This window comes from Vipera berus, assembly GCF_964194415.1.
Source record: "Vipera berus genome assembly, chromosome: 2".
Classification (NCBI taxonomy): domain Eukaryota; kingdom Metazoa; phylum Chordata; class Lepidosauria; order Squamata; family Viperidae; genus Vipera; species Vipera berus.
Genome location: NC_138203.1, coordinates 100,674,459 through 100,699,539, shown reverse-complemented (window position 1 = coordinate 100,699,539; position 25,081 = coordinate 100,674,459). Strand labels below are relative to the sequence as shown.

The window sequence follows — 25,081 nt, the reverse complement described above, 5'->3', positions numbered from 1 at the left end:
TAAGGTTTGTTCCATTCTATATAAGCTAGAGAGTGTCCTTTTCTTATTCTAGTTTTTTTTTTTTTTATATATATGTTTAATATTGTTAAGGTTTGTTTTATCCTATATAAGCTAGAGAGTGATGGATTTTAGAATTTATAGTTGTTAGTATATGGTTGCTTAGGTTTGCTTTTTTTTTATATATATATACCTTGTATTCAGCTCTGGGAAGTAGGGGGGGGAGGGGGGGAGGTAGGGGGGGGAGGAGGGAGGGGGGAGGAGGGGAGGTAGGGGGGGAGGAGGGAGGGGGAAGGGGGGTTTTCAAGGGAAAATTGTATTTTAAAACTTTTCAATAAAAAAAAAAAAAAAAAAAAAATAAACTCTTTTCTGCAGGAAATCCACATGAATTTGTGCTTAAATAAACATATAAGCAAATGAATATACATAAACAAACTGGGCAAAACAAGTTAAAAATTAGATATACTGGACCAAGTTCAGCTACATGAAGCCAAAATGAAGAATTCAGCATAAATTATGAAAGCTGGTTATTTTCTGTGCTTCTATTTTTTTTAATGCAGCGTTTCCTTGCAACACCTTTTAGCCTCACCCATGCATTCATAGGTACAGAATCTCAATGCAACTGAAACTACTCACAAGGGAAGTTAAAATTTGTGCCAATCTGTTTTTCAGAAAGCCCTTTTCTGCAAGACCAACAACCACAGAATCCTCTATCTGTGCAGACCTCACTTGGTTATATCATCAGAGAACATGACAGTTCTTTGGGCTTTCTGGAAAAGGTTTTCATCCGGGGGGGTCTTCAAGCTTGGCCCTTTTATGACTGGTGGACTTCAACTCCCAGAATTCCTCAGCCAGGCACATTGCCTGGGGAATTCTGGGAGTTGAAGTCCACCAGTCATAAAAGGGCCAAGTCTGTAGACCCCTGATTTTCATGCATCTCCTTATCCTTGCATGGTTCATTGACTAAACAATTCATGTCTAAATCACAATGAATTTGGGAGATACATTCTCCACCTAAATTAACTCATCTGTAAAGGAATTAAGAGCTGACTTGGAGAAGTTATGACAGAGACTTTAAAGGAGGAAGGAATCTGTTGCTAAGGTGGAACTTGAACAATAAATTACAGAGTTGAGATATAGAAGAAAACATGAGAAAAAAACCCCAAAGTACCCTGCCTTGATTTTAATATATGATGTACAGTGATCTGAGATAAACCTGGACAGGTTTTTAAAATTCTACTAATGTACCCTACAACAGCAAACTAACATTCATATAATTATTGTTTTTTTATCTGGCCCACTTTAAAGGGCTGGCATTCTCAACTAAAAAGGACTCACAATAATACTAATACATTAATTTGAAAGCACAATTTTTCTAAAAGCGTAACAGGAGGATTAACAAGGCAATATGAACTAATCTGAAAAATCCAGCCATAACAACAGTCCTTGCTGGTCTATCTGTATCATCATTTGATGATCTACAACAGCAGCAAACAATACATGGAGAAGTGATGGCACAGCAGCTGAGCTTGTCGATTTTGATTGTTTAGACTGTTGAAAGGGGGAAGGGAAGAATACTACTAGATCGCTAAATATGTGGTATAAAGCTCATCTCTTTTTAATTGAATCTGCTCAGAATTACAAAACAGGACGTAAACAGTTCAGTTTTGTCTAACTTTAAAAATGGACTATTGCCCATTTTGAAATCACAGTACTGTTTCAGATATATGGAAATTATTTTCTCTTCTCTTCCAATATATTCAAGCAGTATAAAACTGCAGGAAATTGGTACAGTGTTTTACCTTCAGTGAAGCTAAGCATACCTAACGTATTAAGTTTCTCCTAATACTGTATTGTAGAAAGAATCCCCAGAAGCTAATTTTTGCTTCTATCTAGTCTAGGGATAGTTTAAATTTTATGAAGGCAAATACACATTTTATGGTTTAGAAATATAGTTTATAAACGAAAGTCTATAAAAAAACTCTATGTTTAGAATAAAAAATAGTAATTTAAAGGCAAATACATAAAATATTGTGACAAACTTCAATTTACTTTAAAATATACATTGTACAAGTAGTTCTCGACTTACAACCAGTTGCTTAATGAGAGTTTGAAGTTATGATGGATCTCCTCAAGAGTTATTGCCCCCCTCCCCCCCTGGGTCACTTGATCACATTTGGAGCATTTGGCAACTGGCTCAAGATTATGGTGACTTTCAGCCCAAGTAGGAAAAGAGCAGGCAAAGCTAGGGGCCGGAGTTAAAAGTGTCATCAGCTTTGAGTCATTATGTTCCCACAAACGGTCCAAGTCCAAACTCTCTTGAATTCTGTTGACCCTTTAGTACAGGCACGTCAAACTGCCGGCCCACATGCGTCACGCCGAAATTGCGCCCACCCCATTGCCGGCAATGGGGAAAAAGTTGCAATACGTCGTGCAACGTCACATGACATTGTGAGCTTGACATGCCTGCTTTAGTACCTGTACTGAACTTTAGTTGACTAGATTCTTGTATGTAGACTTGAATAATCTGTGCTGCAACGTATGATCCTGATCTTTCGTGCCTAACACACGGTCACATGACCATGATTTTTTTTCCTGGAAAGCGGCATTGGATACAATGGGTTCGCTTAATGGCTATAGTGTTTGTTTAACAACAGCTGTAAAAAAAAGATCATAAAATCAGGCTGGTCATGTGGTAACCCCTTAATGACAGGTATGACTTACTACTGTAATTCTAAGCTCAATTATAGTCATAAAATTGAGGACTACATGTATGTGGTTAGAACTTAAGGCTGCACTATTAATGCCTTCGCTTCGTTAATGCCTTCAGTTCAGTACCTCTAGAAATAGTCCTATGTTAACTTATCTAATCAACAGCATTAAATTTGAAATTAACATTAATAATAAGACTAGTCTATGTTAAGGTAATTGAAATAAGTAGTGCTTGCTTATGAATAAACATGAAGAAACAGTGACTGCATGTTATCACTTTATAATCAGTTATCTATTTTGCTAGCATAACTCAATCTTGTTTCTTGTTTCTCTATGTATAGATGTGCCTTTAAGAGAATTTTGATTCTTGGTCACTGCCTGAACAAGTCTCTGCAGTTTTTTTGGCAATGTTTTTCAAAGTGGTTTGCTATTGCCCCCTTCCTAGGGATGAGAGACAGACTAGCCCTAGGTCCCCAGCTGTCTTCATTCTTAAGGCAGGACTGGAACACAGTCTTCTCACTTCTAGCCTGGTGCCTTAACTACTGCACCAATCTGGCTCACCTTTCAGATTATAGGAAATTCTAAACCAGATCCCTGAAAATTAAAGGCCTGTGTAAATTAGGAAGTTCCTCTGCTTTTCCACATTTATTTCTTGGTAATGTGTGTCTAGTGTTAACATCTGTTCATATTTTTTTTCTGATGGGAGATATGTGAAGAAAAGTGAAAAGTGGAGCAATCCACACATTACAGTAAAACTCTGCCATCAGAAAGAATATGCTTGATTACTTGGGATCAAGATTGTTACCTGTGTAGACAACCTATTAAAGTTATAGCTCTAATTTTGCCATAGTATAGTGTTAATTGTAACATTTTACAAAGTATTTCACTAATCATTATCAAAGAAAATATTGTGAAGCAATCCTCTGCATGACAATATTTATCTCAAACAAAAAAGTCAGAAGTCTGATCATACAATTTCTCTTCCCTATGTTCTTGCATTATACTGATCTTCCTCTTCCTCCTTTAACTAGTATTTTTCAAATATTTTTCCATTATAGAAACACAGAAAACTGATGGCAGAAAAAGACTTAGTGGTCCATCCAGTCTGCCCTTTGGATTTATTTCTTGTTTTCCTTTTAATCAATTTAATTACTTTTTAATTATTATTTTTATATTTGTTTTTACTTTTACTTTTTGTCTAATGATGGACATTTGTTTATTCCAAGCACGTTTGAATTCATTTTCTGACTTCTTCATCTCCAGTGGAAAACGAGGGATGCTATAATTCCTATAATGCTTTCACTTATCTTTGAAGTTTATATCTGCTTATACCATTAAATAGCAATTTCATCTTAACTATACACAGAATTCTAAAATATCAACAGTCATTGACAAGTTTTCTAACCTGTTCACCATGGTCCCATGTCCTTGTATTAAAACTTCATTAGGTACAGCCGTCCCAAATTCGGGGGATAAAGGATATGATGCAGGGTTCATACTAGGATTCACAACTGTATGGTTTCCCTTGCCTCTCAGCAGAGGGACTGTATCCCTCTTAACCTCTTCTGAAAAACTCATGAACCCAGGTTTTCTCAGTGTGTCCTTTGGCTTGCCTAAAATACAACAAAACAGACACAATATCCTAAGCCTCACTTTCTATTTACCTGACTAAGAAGCATTTCTTTGGATGTTCTTTACCTAAAGCCGAGAATCTGATAAGTAAGCACATTTTACAGAAAACACATGAAATCTAAATATATAATTAGATTTCTCTCCCCCCCCCCTCTCTCTCTCTCTCACACACACACACAGAGAGAGAGAGAGAGAGAGAGAGAGAGAGAGAGAGAGAGAGAGAGAGAGAGAGAGATTCAACAGGGTACAAGGAGCAAGTCCAAGTAACACAATGAAGTCACTGAGTGAGCAAAGTTGAAACACTTTGACCCTTATGTGTATGTCCCACAGAAATAAACATATTATAATCTTTAATTTGCTTTGGAAAAGGTAGTTTGCTGTTCTGAAAAAGGCCAATTTATCATGCAAGTTTGGCACAGAGAAAAACTCCTAATCAGGGCAGGAGTGCATGCAATCCCTGAGTTTATAGGATAGTCATTTTGGGAAAAAAATATCCTGTTATTTAAGAAAGCTACTTGAGTATAAGCCGAGACCCCCAATTTTACCCCCCAAAAAAACCTGGAAAAAGTTATTGACTCGAGTATAAGCCGAGGCTGGGAAATGCAGCAGCTCACGGTAAATTTCAAAAATAAAAATACAGGTAGATAACAATAAAATTGCTTTAATTGAGGCATGTGGAAAAGAGGGTCAACAAAAACAATATATTATCAGTATATTCTCCGCTCTGCCATGATGTCCCCGTTTTGGTCTCCTGGTGACGTGGGGCTGAGCCGGAAAAGGGGGAGGGGGAGACCGAGGGAGGGAGGGAGGGAGGGAGGAAGGAAGAGAGAGAGAGAGACGGAGCCAGCGTCAGCCAGCGGGCTCACGAGGGGCAGCAACCTCGCGAGAGGCCACGCGCAAGCCATTAGGACGCGCGCGAGCCCTTGGGGAGGCAGGGCGGGAGCACAGTCCGGCCGCTGGGCTTCCTTTCCTTCTTGTCCGCATCGCTGCAAGGAATTGCGTTGTTTGGGGATGGCGACGCTCGCCCATTCACACGCTGTCCAAACGCTGGTCATTTGCTGCGGGGCTCCCGCTTGGAAGGGAAGGGAAGGGAAGATTTATGAGGGGAAGATGCCCTATCGGGGTGGACATAAGGATCCTCCTCCTGAAAAATGTTATACCCCAAGTATTCAAGCCAGTCTGTCCCAATAACCTGGGAAGCCTTTCCAAATCCCAGGCTGGTTGTAGTCAGGGTGACCTTCGCGCATCTGGAAGGCGTTTTTTGTTGAATTGGAGCCATGGGCTAGTCGTGGTTAAGGCACTTGTAGGCGAAGCAAATCACAAAAGCCCCCAAATCCTTCTAAATGCAGCCCACGGGCGAGCTTCCCAAGTTGTTTTAATTTAGTTTGCACGTGGCAATAGAAATAAGCTTTTTTCCTCCTCAGCGGATCGTTGCGGTGAAGAGGCTGGGCTTCCTTCGGGGGGCCTTTCATTCCTGTACAAGGGGGAAGGGGAACTCTCTGCTTTTGTGTGTGTGTGTGTGTGTGTGTGTGTGTGTGTGTGTGTGTGGCCCATCTGCAAAGCTGCCGAGGAAGGAGAAGCAGGATACTGGTTGGGTGGAGGAGGCAGTGGCGGCGGCGGCCGCAGCACCAGCAGCCTTCCGCTTTTGCGTCTGCGTGTGTGTGTGTGTGTGGCCCATCTGCAAAGCTGCCGAGGAAGGAGAAGTGGAGGAGGCAGTGGCGGCGGCGGCCGCAGCACCGGCAGCCTGCCGCTTTTGTGTGTGCGTGCGTGTGTGTGTGTGTGTGTGTGTGTGTGTGTGGCCCATCTGCAAAGCTGCCGAGGAAGGAGAAGTGGAGGAGGCAGTGGCGGAGGCGGCCGCAGCACCGGCAGCCTTCCGCTTTTGCCGCTTTTGTGTGTGCGTGTGTGTGTGGCCCATCTCCAAAGCTGCCGAGGAAGGAGAAGTGGAGGAGGCAGTGGCGGCGGCGGCCGCAGCACCGGCAGCCTTCCGCTTTTGCGTGTCTTTGTGTGTCTCCTTCCACGGCAGCTTTGCAGATGGGCCACACACACACACACGCACAAAAGCGGAAGGCTGCCGGTGCTGCGGCCGCCTCCGCCGCCGCCACTGCCTCCTCCACCCAACCGGTATCCCGCTTCTCCTTCCTCGGCAGCTTTGCAGATGGGCCACACACACACACACACACACACACACACACACACACACACAAAAGCAGAGAGTTCCCCTTCCCCCTTGTACAGGAATGAAAGGCCCCCCGAAGGAAGCCCAGCCTCTTCACCGCACCGATCCGCTGAGGAGGAAAAAAGCTTATTTCTATTGCCACGTGCAAACTAAATTAAAACAACTTGGGAAGCTCGCCCGTGGGCTGCATTTAGAAGGATTTGGGGGCTTTTGTGATTTGCTTCGCCTACAAGTGCCTTAACCACGACTAGCCCATGGCTCCAATTCAACAAAAAACGCTCTCTCGGTGCCTTCCAGATGCGCGAAGGTCACCCTGACTACAACCAGCCTGGGATTTAGAAAGGCTTCCCAGGTTATTGGGACAGACTGGCTTGAATACTTGGGGTAACATTTTTCAGGAGGCGGCTCCTTATGTCCACCCCGATATGGCATCTTCCCCTCACAAATCTTCCCTTCCCTTCCCTTCCAAGCGGGAGCCCCGCAGCAAATGACCAGCGTTTGGGCAGCGTGTGAATGGGCGAGCGTCGCCATCCCCAAACAACGCAATTCCTTGCAGCGATGCGGACAAGAGGGAAAGGAAGCCCAGCGGCCGGACTGTGCTCCCGCCCTGCCTCCCCAAGGGCTCGCGCGCGTCCTAATGGCTTGCGCGTGGCCTCTCGCGAGGTTGCTGCCCCTCGTGAGCCCGCTGGCTGACGCTGGCTCCGTCTCTCTCTCTCTCTTCCTTCCTCCCTCCCTCCCTCCCTCGGTCTCCCCCTCCCCCTTTTCCGGCTCAGCCCCATGTCACCAGGAGACCAAAACGGGGACATCATGGCAGAGCGGAGGAGACACAGGAAGCGGATCCAGGTACCGGGCTGGCTTATCTCCTCCCTCTTTTCGCAACCGCTCTGCGGGATGAGTTTCCCTTTTCCTTCTGGCTCACCCCCCCTCCCCCGCCTGGTCACCCTTCCCTCCTTCCCTCCCTCCTCCCCCTCCGCCTCCTCCGAGGCCGCCGCCAGTCAGCATCTCTCCTACAGTTTTTGCGGCTTTTCCGCTCCCCCTTCCCCGCGGAGCTGGCCGCATCCAGCGCCTTCTTCCTCTGGAGGGAAGCACCGAAGCCTCGGCCGCGCGCAAGTCCTCGGTAAATTCTTTTTTTTTGTTCACTGGAGTATAAGCCGAAGTGGATTTTTTCAGCCCAAAAAGTGGGCTGAAAAATTCGGCTTATACTCAAGTATATACGGTATATTTTAAAATATAATCAAATAGAGAAGAATGCACTTTTTGCCAGTTTGATTATAAAATTATAAGTATAATGGGATTATGAAACGAGAGAGTGAATTACAAAACAGATTATGGCATTATTGGCACAGATCTTCCTTTCCTTTCCAACATTAGCAACTTTACTATGCAGCTGTGGGGGGCAGGTGAACTGTCCAAGCGTAAGCACAGTTCACTGCAGTCAGCAGAAATGCCACACTAGAAAAGCTCTGCCATGATTAGCAAGTAGCTGATTCATTCAGTGTGCTCTAGCATGGTGTTTTGCAACTGACAAGCTTACCTATTGAGGCGAGGGAGGTAGTAGTTTTCAGCCTCATCTGGCAATTCACTTGTTTTGATTTTTTTTTGGAAGTTCTCTGGCAGGCTACAAGCTTAGCAATTCTTGCCGTCTCCTGGCAAACAACAGCATGGCAAGTTACCTATGTCAGGTAGAAAGAAACATAGATGGATTATGTATTAATAGCTTTATATATTCCTAATTATGGGAGATACTTATTCATTATGAAGCCATTTCAAACTCTTTTTGCATTGGCTCGGACTGTGCTAAAAAGCAAGCTTAGCTTATACCTATACATCTGCCACAGCTTTACATATTATGTATGGTAAGGTTAGTGCCCAGAACAGAAAATATGGGGCACTCTTAGCTACTGTCATATGCTCTCCACTGCCTTTTAGAAACATTGTGCAGATCATATAAGCTAGTAGTGCTTATTTTTTTTAAGATGGCATCCAGATGGGTTACATTGGAGATTGATGTGGATGTTGTCTTTTTGTTTCTGTATGGGTTCTTTTTTGTGGGTTTGGCAGTACAACCCAGTATTGTACTAACCTTTTAGTCTATCATGAAGCCCTGGAGACAAAGTCTCTGAGGCTGCAAGAGCAGTTGGAGGCCACAAAGAAAGAGGGAAAGATTGGCAATGAAATCAAGGAGCTGGCACAAAGGATTGGGTAGGACTTCCCCCTTTGAAGTTGGTACACAAGTTGGGATCCTCCTGGACTCACAACTTGTGCTAGGGGTGAGCCGGAAAGACTTTGCATAATTTCATCTGGTGTATCTTCTGCACCCTTTCCCAGATCAGTTCTTCAGTCAATCATACCCTAGTCAACTTGTGGCTTCATTATTGTAATGTTCTACATGGGCTGTCTTTGAATACCAAAGGATATTTTAACATATCCAGAATGTGATGGTGAGGGCAGTAATAGGCATGCCTCAGTCTGCCTATGTAATATTTCTGGTTCACAAGCTGCAGTGGCTGACTTTTTCTTGGTGGCATTCAAGAAGCTGGTTGCTGTCTATAAAGCTCCCATCCAGCATAGGGACCATCTCTCACAATAGTCTGCCCAACCAATTTGATCCTGCAGGGTTGATATGCTCTGGGTGCTTTTGATTAAATAATGTCATCTATCAGGATTATTGAAGCACACCTTCTCTGTAGCAGGACCTGCACTTTGGAAAGAGGTTCTAACCAAGATCTGGATGGCCTATACTCTTGCTGTTGTTTAGAAGAGCATGAAGACCTAGCTCTTCACCCAGACCCATGTCAAGGGAGAGTGCACTTGCCATCTTTAATGCTTTATTAATTTTATTGTAATTTGATTGTTGGGAACAACCCAGTCATTGAGAGTCAGGCAGCATGCAAATTTAACATGTTATGACTTAATACCTTTAAAACATGTATATTATTTCCTCAAGTTTTTGGCTGTATTCAAAAGATTCAAATGGATCTTTTTATATGTATTACAAATAAATAAGATAAAGACTAACTATTGTTATCCCACCATGTGAACTATTCAAGGACCGTCATTAAAAAGGAAATACCTGGATTTGCTTTGTGTGAAAATAATCATAATACAGTTCTAACAAGTTTCCGTTTGTGGAATGTTTAGAATTTTTGCACATTTACATATAGTTTAATTGTAAAGAAAAGATGTCTCACCTCACCACTTTTGCTAATTTCAATTCTAACAACTCCAGGAATGCTCTTCAGATATCCCTCTAATGTAGCATGTCCCAGCTGCTTAAAAGGAATCCAATCTCCAGTTAAAGATTTATATTCCCCTTGCAAATAGGAAAAGGGCACTCCAGTTTTATGAGACTGGAGAACAGCTCGAAGCATTTTTGCTACTAGATCTGCTTCCTGCATCTTTATCTGCAATAGAAATGTACTTGAATTTTACAAGGAAATTGGCAAGCATTGTGAGTTTGAAGCATTAATATGCAAGAAATTCAATGGTAGTATATTCAGAATTTAAAAGTAAATATCCTATCACACTAGGAAGATGTTTTAATTATTTTATAATGACAAAGCATCTGAGAATAAAAATATTGTGCAGGACTGTTGAAAAGAATATCTTGCATATATCAACTTCTCAACGAAAGATAAACAGAAATGTAACATGTGAAAACAATAATGTTTTTCCTAAAACACAAAATATCCATGCCTTTAGTTTAGAACCATTTCCTCTCATAGGAAAAAATATAGGAAATAAAATTTCTAAACTACACGGGTGGAGTAAACTTTTTCTAAGCTCCTAGTCAAATTTCCCTTTTTTTTATAAGACTACATTTATATCCATACACCAGGGGTAGGAAACCTTGGGTCTTTTATGACTCGTGGACTTCAACTCCCAGAATTCTTGAGCCAGCATGGCTGGCTCAGGAATTCTGGGAGTTGAAGTCCACGAGTCATAAAAGACCCAAGGTTCCCTACCCCTGCCATACACCATAAAGGACTACATAAACTATGGCACACTTTTAAAATAAGTTTTTATCATAGGAAGTCTAGAGTTCTTCCCTCAAGTATTGTATGGGCAATATGGGCCATGTTTTCATTGCATTATTCATCCTCTCAGAATGGAGTACACAAGAAATAAATGAATCCCTTTCAACAACCAAAATAGCTGGACAATACACAAGCATTGGAATAGTGTCCATTTTTTTAAAAAAAAGACCTAAGTTGGGAAAATTGAAAGAAAATGCATAACTCCTATTAGAGATTTAGCAGGCATTTTGCTTGACAGTCCTTTGAAAAGCAGAAAAGCACTTTTGCATTCCACCCAAAGCTATTAGCTTTCAGTACATTTCTGCAGCCAATCTTTCTATGTATTTTTTATACCAACCCCACTATCGTGCGTATGTCAGAAAGACAAAACGTTTTCTTTACTGTTCTTTTAAAATATAGAATATGTCAAAAATAACTTCCCCAGGTCCGCATGTTTGGCACATATAAATGTTGTGAAAATACTAAGTATGAGATAACTTCCATTGTTTCAGTTCATTAAGATATGAAATGCTGAATCATAACCAAATCCAGTACTGTAGTTAAGTTCAAATTTTAGGGGAAAATTCCAATTTCCCAAGTACCTTGAGTCATTAATCCAAGGTTAAGACTGAACGAACTGCTTTAAAAAAACAACCAAGTGCTTTTCCTTAATTTGACTCCATTTTGCAAGGGGAAAGGAATGAAAACTCATGATCCAGCAGCTCTTTGTACCCAATGGCAATAGGGAATTACAACAAGGCATTATTACTACATGTCACATAATAGTGAGTCTTCAAGATACTGTTAACATTGCCAGCTATATAAAAGGTTGTAATTCTAAATGGATATGCAAGATGAACCAAAACTAAAAGCTCAATCACTACGAGTCAAGGAAAAAAAATCTGCAAGATTGATAATTCCTAATCTATACTTGACAAAATCATCAAATCTCAGTTTGGCACATAGTCTTGCCACATAGTTTGGCACATAGACTTTGACACAAGGCAATGCTAACTAACATCAAAGGCAAAAATTATCTAGGGATTGTCAGTCATCCTTATAGCGCTCTTATTAAGCTTTTTCTTACAGATTTCTTTCCATATTTATTTTCCGCATTTAACAACAATGCAAAGTATAAGCTTCAAAATAAGTTTACTTACTAACTCCCCCTTGGAAATAATAAAAATAAGCTCCAAGCATCATTCTTTGCAATAAAAACAAAAAAAAAAATCAAAGCAATGAAGCTGTAACAAGAGGAGACAGGTTGAAATTTAAACTTGAGAGTGAGAAAGAAGGGGAGGAAAAATAAGTAATGCTAAAAAAAAAATATGATCCTTAGCAGCAACAGCAATGAAAATGTTCCATCTCTCGCTCCCATCTTTTCCCCCCACAGTACAAGTACCAACGATTGCAAGAAAACAGAAACGGCAGAGGTGAGAAACGGACAACGAAAGTTTCAAGGGTATTTATGCTAATAAATATTTTTGAACAAGGATATATAAACAAAAAAAACCTCCGGTATTTTAAGTCTTAGGGACTCCTAATACAGAGTCACGCACGAACGCCCTTCTGGTCCCAAGAGAATCTGGAGAGGGAAGTAATTATTTACTCCCAGCCGGGGTTAGGCTATTTGAGCCAGGCAAGCACTAGACGCCGTCGCAGCGATTTTTCATTAAAAAAATAAAAAAAAGCTGTACTTCGGCCGGCTCGGGTAGACCCCCGCAGTCCTTCTGCAGAAAACGGCCGTTCCCCGAGCTAAAGCAAGGAGCTGCGGCTCGGCTCACCAATTCCTAGGATTACCCCGAATGGTCCCAATTCGGCGCGGAGAGGGCGGCTCCCCTCGCAATTCCCCCTTCCCTCGGCGCTCTGACTTCCCGTGGCCCGTCGGCCTGAACAGCGGGTCCGACTACTAAAGGCCACTTCCCCGCTTCTCGGCGGCGCTCGTGTGCCGGCGACCGCAGGACCCTCCTCCTCCTCCTCCTCCTCCCCCTCCCAAACTTCTCCCTCAGCTTCAAAATTACGACACCCCCCCCTTCCCCACCCCGCAGAAAGAACGGAATGCTGAGGACAGAGACAGCGTATAAAGCACCCGCGCCTGCGCACTAAGCCCTGGCTCCGGCGACCGACCACGCCCTCGACCCCCAACACGTGAAGGCCACCAATAGGATTAGGGCCTCCTTAGTAGGCGGTTTGTAGCCGATTAGCTGTAGCTACGCTGACCTTCCCCAATCGGGCGTATGCCTTGCACCCTACTACGCTGCTTAAGTTGCTAGCTAGTGCTTTAATTTGACGGTGCTTTTCTGCTATGAATATTTACTTCATTTGAGTTAATTTCTGGACACTGATAAGGGACGTTGAATATAATTTATGAGGGCCCTGACCGGTTGTGAGATGCTTTTCCCCCCAAGTGTTGACTCTAGCTGTCTATTTAACTACTACTGGCTCTGTTCCTACAACAGGCCAAACCATGTTTTTTGCTCTATTAGCTAGGTTTGCACAGTATATTAAATCATAGGCGATCATACCGATTTAGTTAGTGTAGGACACTGATCCATCAAAAAGTCAACCGCGTTTAGCTAAGCATTGTTTATTTTAAAAAAAACCAGCTATGTTGGTGAAAATATAGCTTTGTATTTTTGACTTTAATACTTTCACACAACACTCTTTAAAAAATAGATGTAGTTTTTGCTCCACAGAGCTTCAGAAAGTGACATAAATCAAGCTCAATAAAGGGGAGAATTAATGGGCGAAAACACTGCAAACCTTTCTGTGCTTGCTTCTTTAATGAATGCGATAAAGTTTGTGGTTCAGTTCTAGTGAGTTTGCCCTATACTCTACTCCCGTGGTGGTGAACCTATGGCACGGGTGGCAAAAGGTTGACTCAGCCTTCCATCCTTCCGAGGTAGGTAAAATGAGGACCCAGATTGTTGGGGGCAATTAAGCTGACTTTGTAATAATGCCGCTTGGGGTGTGTGTGAAAGCCCTAATAAGCAGGCATATACATAGAATGAAGGCTACTGCTAAGCTTGTAAGCCACCCTGAGTCTTCGGAGAAGGGCGGGATATAAATGGAATTTTAAAAAAAAGTGGCATGCAGAGCCCTCTGTGGGCACGTGTGCCGTCGCCCCAGTCATAGGCCTTCAGCTGGGTTTTATAAAACCTTTTCGCTTTAGGCCTCTGTTGCTGTGTGCAAGAAAAAAAAGGTTCAATCAACCAATCAATTTCAAGGGGGGGGGAGGAGATCTCTCTAAGTTAGAATTGATTGATTGAACTTTTTAGTCCCACCCAGTCTGCCATTACCACTGCAGCCACGCCCACCCAAAGGGCCACGCCTACCCAGCACCAGATGACACATAAGTGGGTTTGGGGTTGCTGTTTGGGCACTCGGTCTCTAAAAGGTTTGCCATCACTGCTCTAGTCTATGTGTAAAGTTGTAAGGACTGATACTACCACATGGCAATATTAACTACCATCAACACTAAGGACATTCCTACACCTTGGGCAGTAGTTTGAATCTTAACTTTATCTGAAATCAGCACTTGGCAACTAGCATGTATTTATTATAATGGTTGCAGTGTCCCAGAGTTGTTTGAGCTCTATTTGCAACTTTACCTGCTGATTTCCAATAAGCAAAGTCAATGGGGAAGCTGGATTCACTTAATGCCCATGTGACTCATTCAGCAACTGCAGTGACTTGCTTAACAACCCACGCAAAAAGGTCATAAAATCAGGTAAAACTTGCTTAGCAACCGAAAAAGGTGAGCCCACAAAAAAGGGTGCCAGACTTTGAACTACCATGTTAGCAATGGACAGTCCTGAATAGGATTCACACCTCACATAGCATCGGCCAGGACTCTCTGTATAAATGGAGCATAATATTCTCCCCTCAGTGTGACTGTGGGGTCCCACATCAAACTGTATATCATATCATGACCGGCTGTTAAGATGAGGGCATATACCTGTCCAGTATCTGATATTTTTTTTAATATAAATGATGGTGCGCTTCAATGGTTAGAATCCAGCTGGAGCCTGGCACTGATCCTGGCGCTTCTGCTGAGCCCTGACAGCCCTGCAGCTCCAGCCATCTCTCGCTCAGGCTTGTGCGGTGCTGCCACCAGTTCAGCTTATTCCTCTCCCCTGCTACCACTTCTCTAGGATGGTTGCATATCACCTGCCAGGTGCCAATGTACCACAGGTGGTACCCGTACCACTGGTTGAAAAGCCCTGGGTTAGATGACCAAGACATTGGTATTTGAACATAGATCTTTTAAACATTTATATTTTATTGTGCTTTACTAATCTAGGTGAAATGTTAACATATGTTGCTAGTCCATGTATGATATGCCATATGCTAAATAAATAAATAAGCAACTGAAAATCTGGTCCCAGTTCTGGTTGTAAGTCAAGGATTCCCTGTACAGTAATACCGGGAACTTCAGACCTATTGGCTGGAGCTGAATTCAGATCTCATTGCATTCTGAGAGCTTCATCAGAATAGGAAAAAGTCCCGTCTCCTCCCATGAGCACTTAGGGAGTTGTTTGAGGATCCCAGAAACCCTCTGAGGAACCTGTGCTCTGTCTTTACTTGGCAGGCTCTTTTCTCTTATTGGAAAAACCAAGAGATGGACAAAGCATTACAGGGATGTTTGAAAGATTCAGTGGGAGAGTTCCCCAACTGTGCTGCAGCCAAAACAAAAAATCCCATCAGTGCTGAGGACCAAAAGCCCAATACAGGTAGTCCTCGAATTACAACCATTCATTTAATAACCATTACAACAAGCACCCAAAAAGTGACTTATGACCATTTTTCACACTTATAACCTTTGCAGCATCCCCGAGGTCATGTGATCAATATTTGGCCAAGTGGGAAGTGCTGTATATTTAAGATGGTTGCAGTGTCCTGGGATCATGCGATCCCCTTTTGTGACCTTCTGACAAGCAAAGTCAATGGGGAAGCCAGATTCACTTAACAACGATGTTACTAACTTAACAACTGCAGTGATTCACTTAACAACTGTGGCAAGAAAGGTCGTAAAAATGGAGCACAACTCACTTTATAACTGATTTGCTTAGCAACAGAGATTTTGGGCTCAGTTGTGGTTGTAAGGTCAAGGACTACCTATTATGAAACTGCGTTAGCCAGATTTAGGAGTTGAATTATGTGTCTGCCTTTGAATCAGTCTGTTCCTTCAGTTTTCTTGACAGAATTTCAGAAATGATTGGTCATTGTTGCCTTCCGGATGGAATAGTTAGAAGCCATTTTTTGCAGCAGTAAAAGAATCCATGGTTGTTAAGTGAACAATAGTTCACTTAACTATTGTTAAGCAAACCATTGATTCTCTATGGGCGCAGTTTTGCTAAAAGTAAACTGTGTTTTCAGCAAAACCATCATAAAACATGGTCACGTGTCTGAAGGACACTGCAAATGGCCGTAAATGCAGCCAAGCTGCCAATCAGGAGGGGCTGTGCATTGGAATTCCAAATCTGGATTGTAACTAACCCCCCCCCCCCCCGCTGCCGTAGGTCTGTCAGTACTTGGATCAGTCACTAAGTGACTAGTCATAAGTCAAGAGCTATCTATGGTTTAAGTCATATAAACCAGCGGCTTCCAACCTTTTGGGTGCCAGGGACTGGTTCTGTGGACCAGGGGAGCATGGTTTCATGCACTGCCTGGATTCCATCTGTGCATGGCTGGGGCTTTGCTCGCTTGCGCAGCCCAGTTCCTGGCAGGTCACGGAATGGTGCCAGTCCACAGCCCAAGAGTTGGGGATCTCTGACATAAACAAAAGGAGCTAGAGAGTGCTCGGATCAGAAAGTTGATCTTTTTAGCATAGTAAAAATCATGCCCGGAAGCGGACAGCTTAGATAATGAAGTGCAGTCCCATAAAAAGATACATGAAATCTTTCTAGCAATATTTGAAATCTGTCTCGTGATTAACTAATAAGAACTAAAGTTGTGTCATTTCCTTGCCTGAAGCTATATTAAGATGCTGGCAAATTGTAAATTGGCATGCTTGATTTGGGGCATTTGCTCTAAGTGCACCCTTTTTGCCTGTACAGAATAGAATAAAAAGGGATTTGGGTTTTCACTACTTCTGGATGTTTCATTGGCTGTTCACACCAAATGAATCAACCCAGTTTGGCTGGGCCAACATTCCTAGAGCTAAGAAAAAAAAAGTGACTGGCCAACCAACCTGGTGGCTTTGTGCCAAAGCGGAACAAGAATCTTACTCTCCCAGTTTGTAGCCTGATGCTTTTCACCATTACACCAAACCGGCTGCCATAAGAGTTATGTGATCCATTTGTTTTTAATTTTCGTACCAACCTGTACTAAACTGTCAAAGCAGTTTGCAATGTTGTAAAAAAACACAACCCTATGAAAACTTAAAACCTGAATGTATTAAAATAATGATTAAGGTGCTGGCCTAGAAGCCAAGATACTGTTAATTCTAGTCAAACCTTAGTCATAAAAGCCGGCTGGATGACCTTGGACCACTCACTCTCAGCCCAAGATTGATCCCCCCCCTCCCACAGGGTTACTCTTTTGGGGAAAATAGGAGGAAGAAGGAATATTAGGTATATTCACTGCCTTGAGTTATTTATGAAAAATAACAAATATGGGATAAAAAATAAGGAAGGAAGGAAGGAAGGAAGGAAGGAAGCCTATCAAAACAATGCCTCATCAAAACAGTTCTCGCTTAGTGAATCAATTATAACAAATTATCCTGCCATCGGCTATAGTATAATTAAACGGGTGTTCCTCATTAAATGTATTTGTTCAGTACACATATACGTAAACTGTGCTAGATTGATAACAATCATTCACCTACAATGATTCTGCTAGAATTCACAGAATATGCAAAGTACCTATATACTTCGGACAAAACAGTCTCAGAGTGTACCTTACTTGAAAAGTCTTAACCAGACTGATATTTTCCAGCTATTCGAGACATTTTTTTCTTTCAGAATGCCCCACCCACATCTTATGTATCTTACCTTGGAGAGTCACCCCTCTTCCTTCCTGGTTATGTTGAAGAAATTGCAATGTTCCTTAGTTAGTAAAAGCAGTGGCAGCATAGAGAATTCAACTGCTACAAAATCGAAAGTATAGCTAAATTCAAGGAATTGAAACTGAAAGGAGGAAATATAGTGGAAAAATACAGAGGAAGGATCTGGTGAAATGCAGTGACCTCTAGCTGTGGAACCTGCATGCAGTACAGTAATTATTTTTACGGTATCGAATTACCATGTTCTATTTGTATACTGTAAATCCGTTTATACAGTATTCCTTGACTTACAACAGATCGTTTAGTGACTGTTCGAAGTTACAATGGCACTTTTCAATCATTTATGACCATTTTTCATATTTACAACTATTGCAGCATCCTCATGGTCACATGATCAAACTTCAGCTGCCTGGCAACTGACTCATATTTATGACGATCAGGGCTTTTTTTCTCATAGAACGCCCAGAACGGAGTTCCAGCACCTTTTTTGGATGGAACCTTTTAGGATAGGCAAGGTGGGTTGTATAACGTGTGAGTTCCGGCACCTTTTTCTTTTACAAAAAAAGCACTGATGACGATTGCAGTATCCTGGGGTCACGTGATCACCTTTTGCGACCTTCTGACATACAAAGTCAATGAAAAACCCAGATTCGTTTAACAACTAAGTCAATTGTGGTTGTAAGTAAAGGGCTACCTGTAGATGTAGATGCTGTTGCTTACTGCAAGAACAAAAAGATTCCTAGAGAGTAGAGGTTACCAGAAATAGACTGAGCATTTGAACGTGTTAACTGGCTACAGATGGTACATGATTTATTTCCTTAATTGAGCTGCAATTTTGGTTATAAGTTATGATGCTTGTAAAGCAGATCGCCATGTGACCCCATCTGATTTTACAATGTTTTTTGCGGCAGTCATTAAGTGAATGCAGCAGTAGTTACGTGGACCCATTGTTTGCTAAGGGAATTTTTCCCGGAAACTAGAAATAAATGTCAGTTTTCATTAAAAAGTAGTAAATCAAAGTCATGTGACCATGGGATGCTGTGAATAGCCATAAATGTGGGCTGTCTGAGGAGCACTCAAAATGCAGTCACGTCACTGTGAAGGGAGGTGGGGAGATATTGGAACTTTGAATCTGAGTCACAAGTCTCTTTTGGGGGGGAGGGTCTGTCATAAATTCAAATGGTCACTGAGAGAGCAGTTGTAAGTCGAGGACTATCTGTATTCAAGGATGTGAGGCTGTGTCCAGACACAAACTATTTTTCAAAGTTCCTTTCTTCCCGTTTCTGCTTTCTACTTTCATTGTTGTTTCATTATTTGCTATTTCATCAATTCATGAGAAATCAATGAAATCTTCATTCATAGTTTAGGCAAAGCATGTTATTTATCCTTCTAGTTTTTGTCTTGCCAACTGCAACGTACTACCCCTCCCCCCTCTCCCTGGTTTGCAGAACTAATGAGCAAGGTCACCATTCCTGCAAGCACAATGTTTTTTTCTTTTATAATTGAGGTTAGAGAATTCTGGAACTCAAAAGAAACAAATATGAATTTGCATGGCATTTTTTTCTGGCATGACTTTGAATAGTGCATGAATTGGGGCAGCTCAAACTCTTGCCAGACTTTGGAAAGGCCCACATTAGTTTTTCTACCAGTTCAGGTCATGCAGTTTTAATTTAACACATTGGGCCAAAAAATACCCAAACGTTCTGGAATTCCAGAACAAGAAACAACAGCAACAAAAAACAAAGCTCAGCATAGCTCAACTTGCTGGATTGTTGGGAGAAACACTATGGGACAGACTGAGCAAAGCAAAATAACCTTGTTTGCTCATAGCAACCACCTCACCAAAACAAGATGAATTGTGTCCAGCTTGACATTGGCAACAGTTTCATTCTGTATATTCTGAATGTATATGGATAATACACATTCAAAAGACAGTAGAAAAACGGTAAAACATGGGCCGTTCACTAAATTAAAAAAATGAGGCATATTAAATCATTATATATATTATCTGAGTTAATCAATAAATCAGACATATTCATAATTAATTAATTATTTTTCTTTTAGGTCTAATTTTTAAACATAAACTCCTTATTTTCAACTAATTTCTAAATATTTTAAATCTAATGACCAGAATTCCCCTTATCTCAACTTCTCCCTTTAACCCTCTAATTAATAATATGAAATTCCCTCTAATAAATCAAAATCCCAATTTTTTCAGCTTTATTCTGGCTTTCTTCCTTTGCCAACTAGGCTTCCATATTAGTGCTTTTAGATCATCAAATAGCTCTCCTTCTATTATTATATATGTTATTTGAAATAAAAGAGACCATTTAATTGCCATTTTTTGGAAGGACTAACCCATTTGTATTCATTAAGTTGTCTCCCTATTATTCCAATTCCCCATGATTGCCCTGATATGTTTATCTTCCATTCAATCTGTTCTTCTTCTTTCTCAAATTTCTTCTGATTTATATAGAAAGTCTTTTCCATATTCAGTGTTGTCACTCCCTTTTCTGGATTTTTCATTAACTGTATTTGTTGGTCAATTGAGTCCTCTGTCTTAATATTTGATTGTTCCACTTCTTCTGTTACCTTCTGTGTTGTTAGTTCTTTGGTGTAGTCAAAGTTTGGGTTTGTGTATCTAAGCTGGCATCTTGATCTTTTATGTTAGGTCTTATTTTATGACAAGCTGAAAGAATGGTTTTATATATTGCTTTCAACATGGAAAGGATCTTTTCCTGGTCTTCATCCATCTCTTTCATGTGTTTATAAATAGTCTTTATAGTAGAAATCGTTTGTCAAGCAAGGTTTCATAGTCCAATGTATTTCATCATCTCATATAGTAACCAATATTCCTCAAATAAAGATATAGGAAAGCAATTCCCTACATATAATTCTGAAAGTCAGTAAAGGTTTACATTCACATTTCAAGTAGGCCAGTTATGCCGCCCAGCTGTTCTCTTGCAGCTGAGTTTCTCACAGGTGGTGCCAAGGTCAGAAGAGTCTTATCTAAGGTCTGGGCTTGACCACCTTAGTTTCCTTCCTTTGAACCATCTCTAATCACATTACATCCCATTAATAGAATGGTGACCAGTGAAATTCTTCTATGAATTTCATTTATATTGTGTGCACTTTATTTTATGTGTTGCATGTGCAATGCATGTACAAAAAGAGGTGGGGTTATAATAACATAGTTGTGGCCATTGTTTTTAATAGTTTCCAAGCCAGCTGTTTCAAACCTTTCAGAATGAGAAATGATCAGTTGATTCAAAATACTATATAAGATTCCTATTAAGATTTAACCTTCTACGAATCTTGCATTCCACTAAAGCTATACTATGTAACCAACTAAATTTAAAAAAATAATCCTAGTACTTGGTGAGTGTTATTCAAGAATGAGGGAAGAATCCAGAGAAAGAAACATTTAGGGGAATATTAAAATATATTTCCCCAAAGGAATAATGGAGAAGATCTTTTAAAAGGCAGAAACTTCTCTCCCCACCCCTCCAGCCAGACAACTCAGCAGAAACCAGCTTTTAGAAATGCAGATGTAATAATCCATTCAGGAAGGTTGGAGCCTTCAGCTTCTGAAGAGATTAGGAAGACAAAGACCCTTAAAATCTACATACCCCACCCAAACTCTAAGTCAGGACATAATAGGATTAACCCACCAATGCCAAAGGTCACACTCAGACTCGGGTCAAAATACATGACGCAGGAAAACAAAGCCTCAGAGAGGAACAGGAAGCAACCTCAAGAGCCCCAGAAGGTATAAAAACCCACCACTCCCTGCAGTCAGCTTTCCCAGAGCCATCTTTCTGTCTGGCTTTCCTCTTCAATAAACTACAATCTTCTTTCTAAAGCAGTCTCCATTTTGTTTATTCCCAGCTTGGACTGGACCCTGATGAAGATTTTTCTTTCAACAAGAGTGTTAGCTTGTTTTTTTTTAAGTTGAATCTTTAGCAAGTGACATCTGCTCTTCTTTGCAAACATTTATTATTTATTTCATGAAAGTATTTGCAGATTGCATATCCATAAAAAAACCTTGGAAAACCAAAGTGGTGTAGAACTTTTCAGAATTAAAACAATTTAAAGTAAAATAAGATGAGATTATAGATAGGGAGACCAATATAAAACCAAGGTTTTTTTAAAAAAAAATGCTTAAAATGCATCAGGGCAAAAGTTTGGGACACATCAGGGGATACGTTACTCCATAAGACAGGCAACATCAGAGGAGGGGCCTAATTCTGCATCACCCCTAAGAGATGATTTGCAGAATAAAGTACAAATTGATGAACCTGTCCCATACGAAGGAAAGTTGATATATTTTAATACAATCTTTAGGTTAACCTGGTGGTAAATTGTATACTTGTATAAGAAAACATACCTACCTAAGAAAGATATAAATTGTATCCAGTACTTCTTCAGATAATTCTCTGCCACATAATATGACTGTGAAAATCTTTGCAGTGGGGCAAAGTTTCCCATCAAAGTTGTTTTGTAAGGCAACATGACCTCCCCACCCCCACCCACCCCTAATGATCAGGAGAACATATTGCTTTATTCTGCTCTGTTTTGCAGGCCCTCGGGTATTGCTCTCATTTGGAAAAGCCAGGTTAGGCTTTTGCATCCATACAGTTCCTCTGCAGATGCCACTGTAGAAGGCTACAAGTCAAGCTGCCTTTTCTGAGAAGCTCTTTGTAGAAGCAAATCTATGTCATATTTCACCAATCTGTTTTTTTTTGGAGAGCATTCCACCATTGCAAGGCCACTTATTTGTTGCACACTTGTCCATTGATGGGATGAAGAATATGTTCTTCAGCTGGTTTGTTACAGAGCCTGATGTTTTGGGGGGCAGAAAAAGAATATGACTGAGTCACCCATGGATAACTGGCTTCCATGGATGGACAAGAACTTGGATTTCTCCATTGCTAATCCAGACCTGAGAATACCATAGACAGCCAAGAAATCAAGCTGATGGATGATCAGACAAATCAAGCCAAGTTCTCACTTGAAGCACACTTGCCAGACTCAAATTATCCTACTTAGGACACATTATGTGAAGACCCAGCTCTCTGGAAAAGGCGAGGGAAGATGGAAGGAAAGAGAAGGAGAGGACAAACTGCAACCAGTTGTGTGGACTCAGTCACAATGGTGACGAACACATCACTGGAAAATTTGAAAGAACAGCTTAGGGAATAGATAGCCATGGAGAAGATCTATCTGTATGGTTGTTAGAAGTCAAAAATGACTTCATGGCTCCTCCTTCTCCTCTTTAAGCATTATAACACAATGGCTCTCTTCACAAGCCTATTATATTCCGTAACATCTGTCAACTCTGCTTATGTCACTCTGTCTCCACCCATGTTTGGTATTTTAGAAAGAATGGACTTCAGATCTAAAATTTTATACTAAAAAAACAAGTTGGGAAACAAGCCAAACAAAAATGAGTGGCGAAACAATATATGAAGTTTAAGCGATTTCAATTATTGCATTGGGGCTACAGGTTTCTTTCAAAAACTTAATGGAAGTAACGCAGCGGTATTGCATTCTATCCTTAAAGCATCTGCCTGGTCACACGTGTTTATTAAGATCTCTTAATAGGATGGTACAAACTGTGTTCTATTTATTTTTCCAGTGTGCTTTTTTCTTTCAGTTCACATTGGACTTTGTTGTTAGATGCCATACCATTTCTAAGAAAAAAAAGCAAACAAATTATATATATATATATATATATATATATATATATATATATATATATATATATATATATATATATATATATATATATATATATATATATATATATATATATATATATATTAGGACTAACATTGTGTATGCGCTCTTTTATTGACATTGCCTTTATGATTTCAAATATGAGACATAGAAGCAAAGCAAGCAGAAGGACAGGTTTGGGAGAACTCTTTTCATAGCCAAAGCAAGACAATCTCTATTGTGTAGAAAGCTCAGCTGTAAAAAAAGCCATCATTTAAAACCATGACTGTGCTGAAAAGTTAAGATTAAGTGAATTAAACAGAGGATAAAGGTAAGGTAAAGGTTCCCCCGCACATGCGTGCTAGTCGTTTCCGACTCTAGGGGCCGGTGCTCATCTCCGTTTCAAAGCCGAAGAGCCAGCGTTTGTCCGAGGACGTCTCCGTGGTCATGTGGCCGGCATGACTAGACGCCAAAGGCGCACGGAACGCTGTTACCTTCCCACCGTAGTGGTCCCTATTTTTCTACTTGCATTTTTACGTGCTTTTGAACTGCTAGGTTGGCAGAAGCTGGGACGAGTAACAGGCGCTCACTCTGTTATACGGCACTCGGGATTCGACCCGCCAAACTGCCGACCTTCTGATCGACAAGCTCAGCGTCCTAACCCACTGAGCCACCGCATCCCTAAACAGAGGATGTAGGCACTGATTTGTCCAGTGGATAGAATTTGGGTTTAAATCTTTTACTTAAGTCCAAGTGGAAGTGGAAAGTTGCATGTCTGCCTGCCTATCTATCATGTCATGTTCATAAGGACAAAGAAAACAGGGAATTGTTGAAAAATATTCCAAAACCACCAGCGGAAGCCTCTGCAATGCATGAGACCAATTCCTTATTACTGAAATTACTGAGATATTTCATTTACTAAATTAACTCAGCTATCCCCAGAAATGACATCTTGTCTCTGTCCTTTGCTGTCTATGCAGGTAAGCGTGAGTGTACATGTAAATAAAACTTTTATGTCTATTTGTTACTCCTTGTTTTTCTCCTTTTTGAAATCAGTAGAGATAGTCAACTTACAACAGTTCAGTTAGTGACCATTTGACGTTTCTGCAGCACTGAAAAAAGGGAACTTATGACCGTTTTTCACACTTATGGCTGTTGCAACATCCCCATAATCACATGATCAAAATTCAGATACTTGGCAAGTGACTCATATTTATGACGGAGGCAGTGTCCTGGGGTCATGTGATCCCCTTTTGCAACCTTCTGACAAGCAAAGCCAATGTCATTTAACAACTTTGTTACTACTGTGATTCACTTAACTGTGTCAAGAATGGTCATAAAAAGGGCAAAATTTATTTAACCACTGTCTCACTTAACAACAGAAATTTTGTGCTCAATTGTGGTCATAAGCTGAGGACCACCTGTACTTGTAATATTTTAACACCATTTTCTTGAGCACAGATTCTTCTCAGAGCTGCGTCCTAAGTCTGCTGTTGTTCACCCTGTTGACCCATGATTGTTTTGCAAGGTTTGACAATACAACAGTGGTGGGCCTTATTCAAGATGACAATGAGGGTGCTTACCGCAAAGAGGTAGAGGGTTTGGTGAACTGATGTAACAAAAACAGTCTAGTTTTAAATGTTGGAAAAACTAGAGAGATCATTGTTGATTTCAATGATTACCTCTGCAAAGATCTTACCTGGAAAGTTAATACAACCCAGGTGGCCAGAAAGGCCCAACAGAGACTTCACTTCCTCAGGGTCTTGTGGAAGAACAGGGTAGAACAACGAACAGCTAATGACCCTGTTTTACCGGTCTACTATA

The 25,081-nt window shown here is 41.0% G+C and overlaps 1 protein-coding gene across 4 annotated transcripts in view; it reads right to left on the bottom strand.

Annotated features, from left to right (window-relative positions):
- TDRD7 (tudor domain containing 7) overlaps nucleotides 1-17,668 on the bottom strand; it is a 44,664-nt gene extending 26,996 nt beyond the window's left edge. For 2 of the 4 annotated variants that reach the window (XM_081318774.1, XM_081318771.1), the window contains exons 1-4: nucleotides 17,529-17,668; nucleotides 9,709-9,921; nucleotides 8,052-8,190; nucleotides 4,115-4,322 (exon numbers count right to left, since the gene is read on the bottom strand). In XM_081318774.1, the coding sequence (XP_081174900.1) occupies nucleotides 4,115-4,322; nucleotides 8,052-8,190; nucleotides 9,709-9,915 (554 nt within the window). In that variant the 5' untranslated portion in view covers nucleotides 9,916-9,921; nucleotides 17,529-17,668. Of the gene's footprint in view, nucleotides 1-4,114; nucleotides 4,323-8,051; nucleotides 8,191-9,708; nucleotides 9,922-11,693; nucleotides 11,927-12,317; nucleotides 12,524-17,528 lie in introns of those variants that run through there. The other 2 variants (XM_081318773.1, XM_081318772.1) reach the window with 2 other exon arrangements.
- Between the last annotated feature and the right edge of the window lie 7,413 nt (nucleotides 17,669-25,081).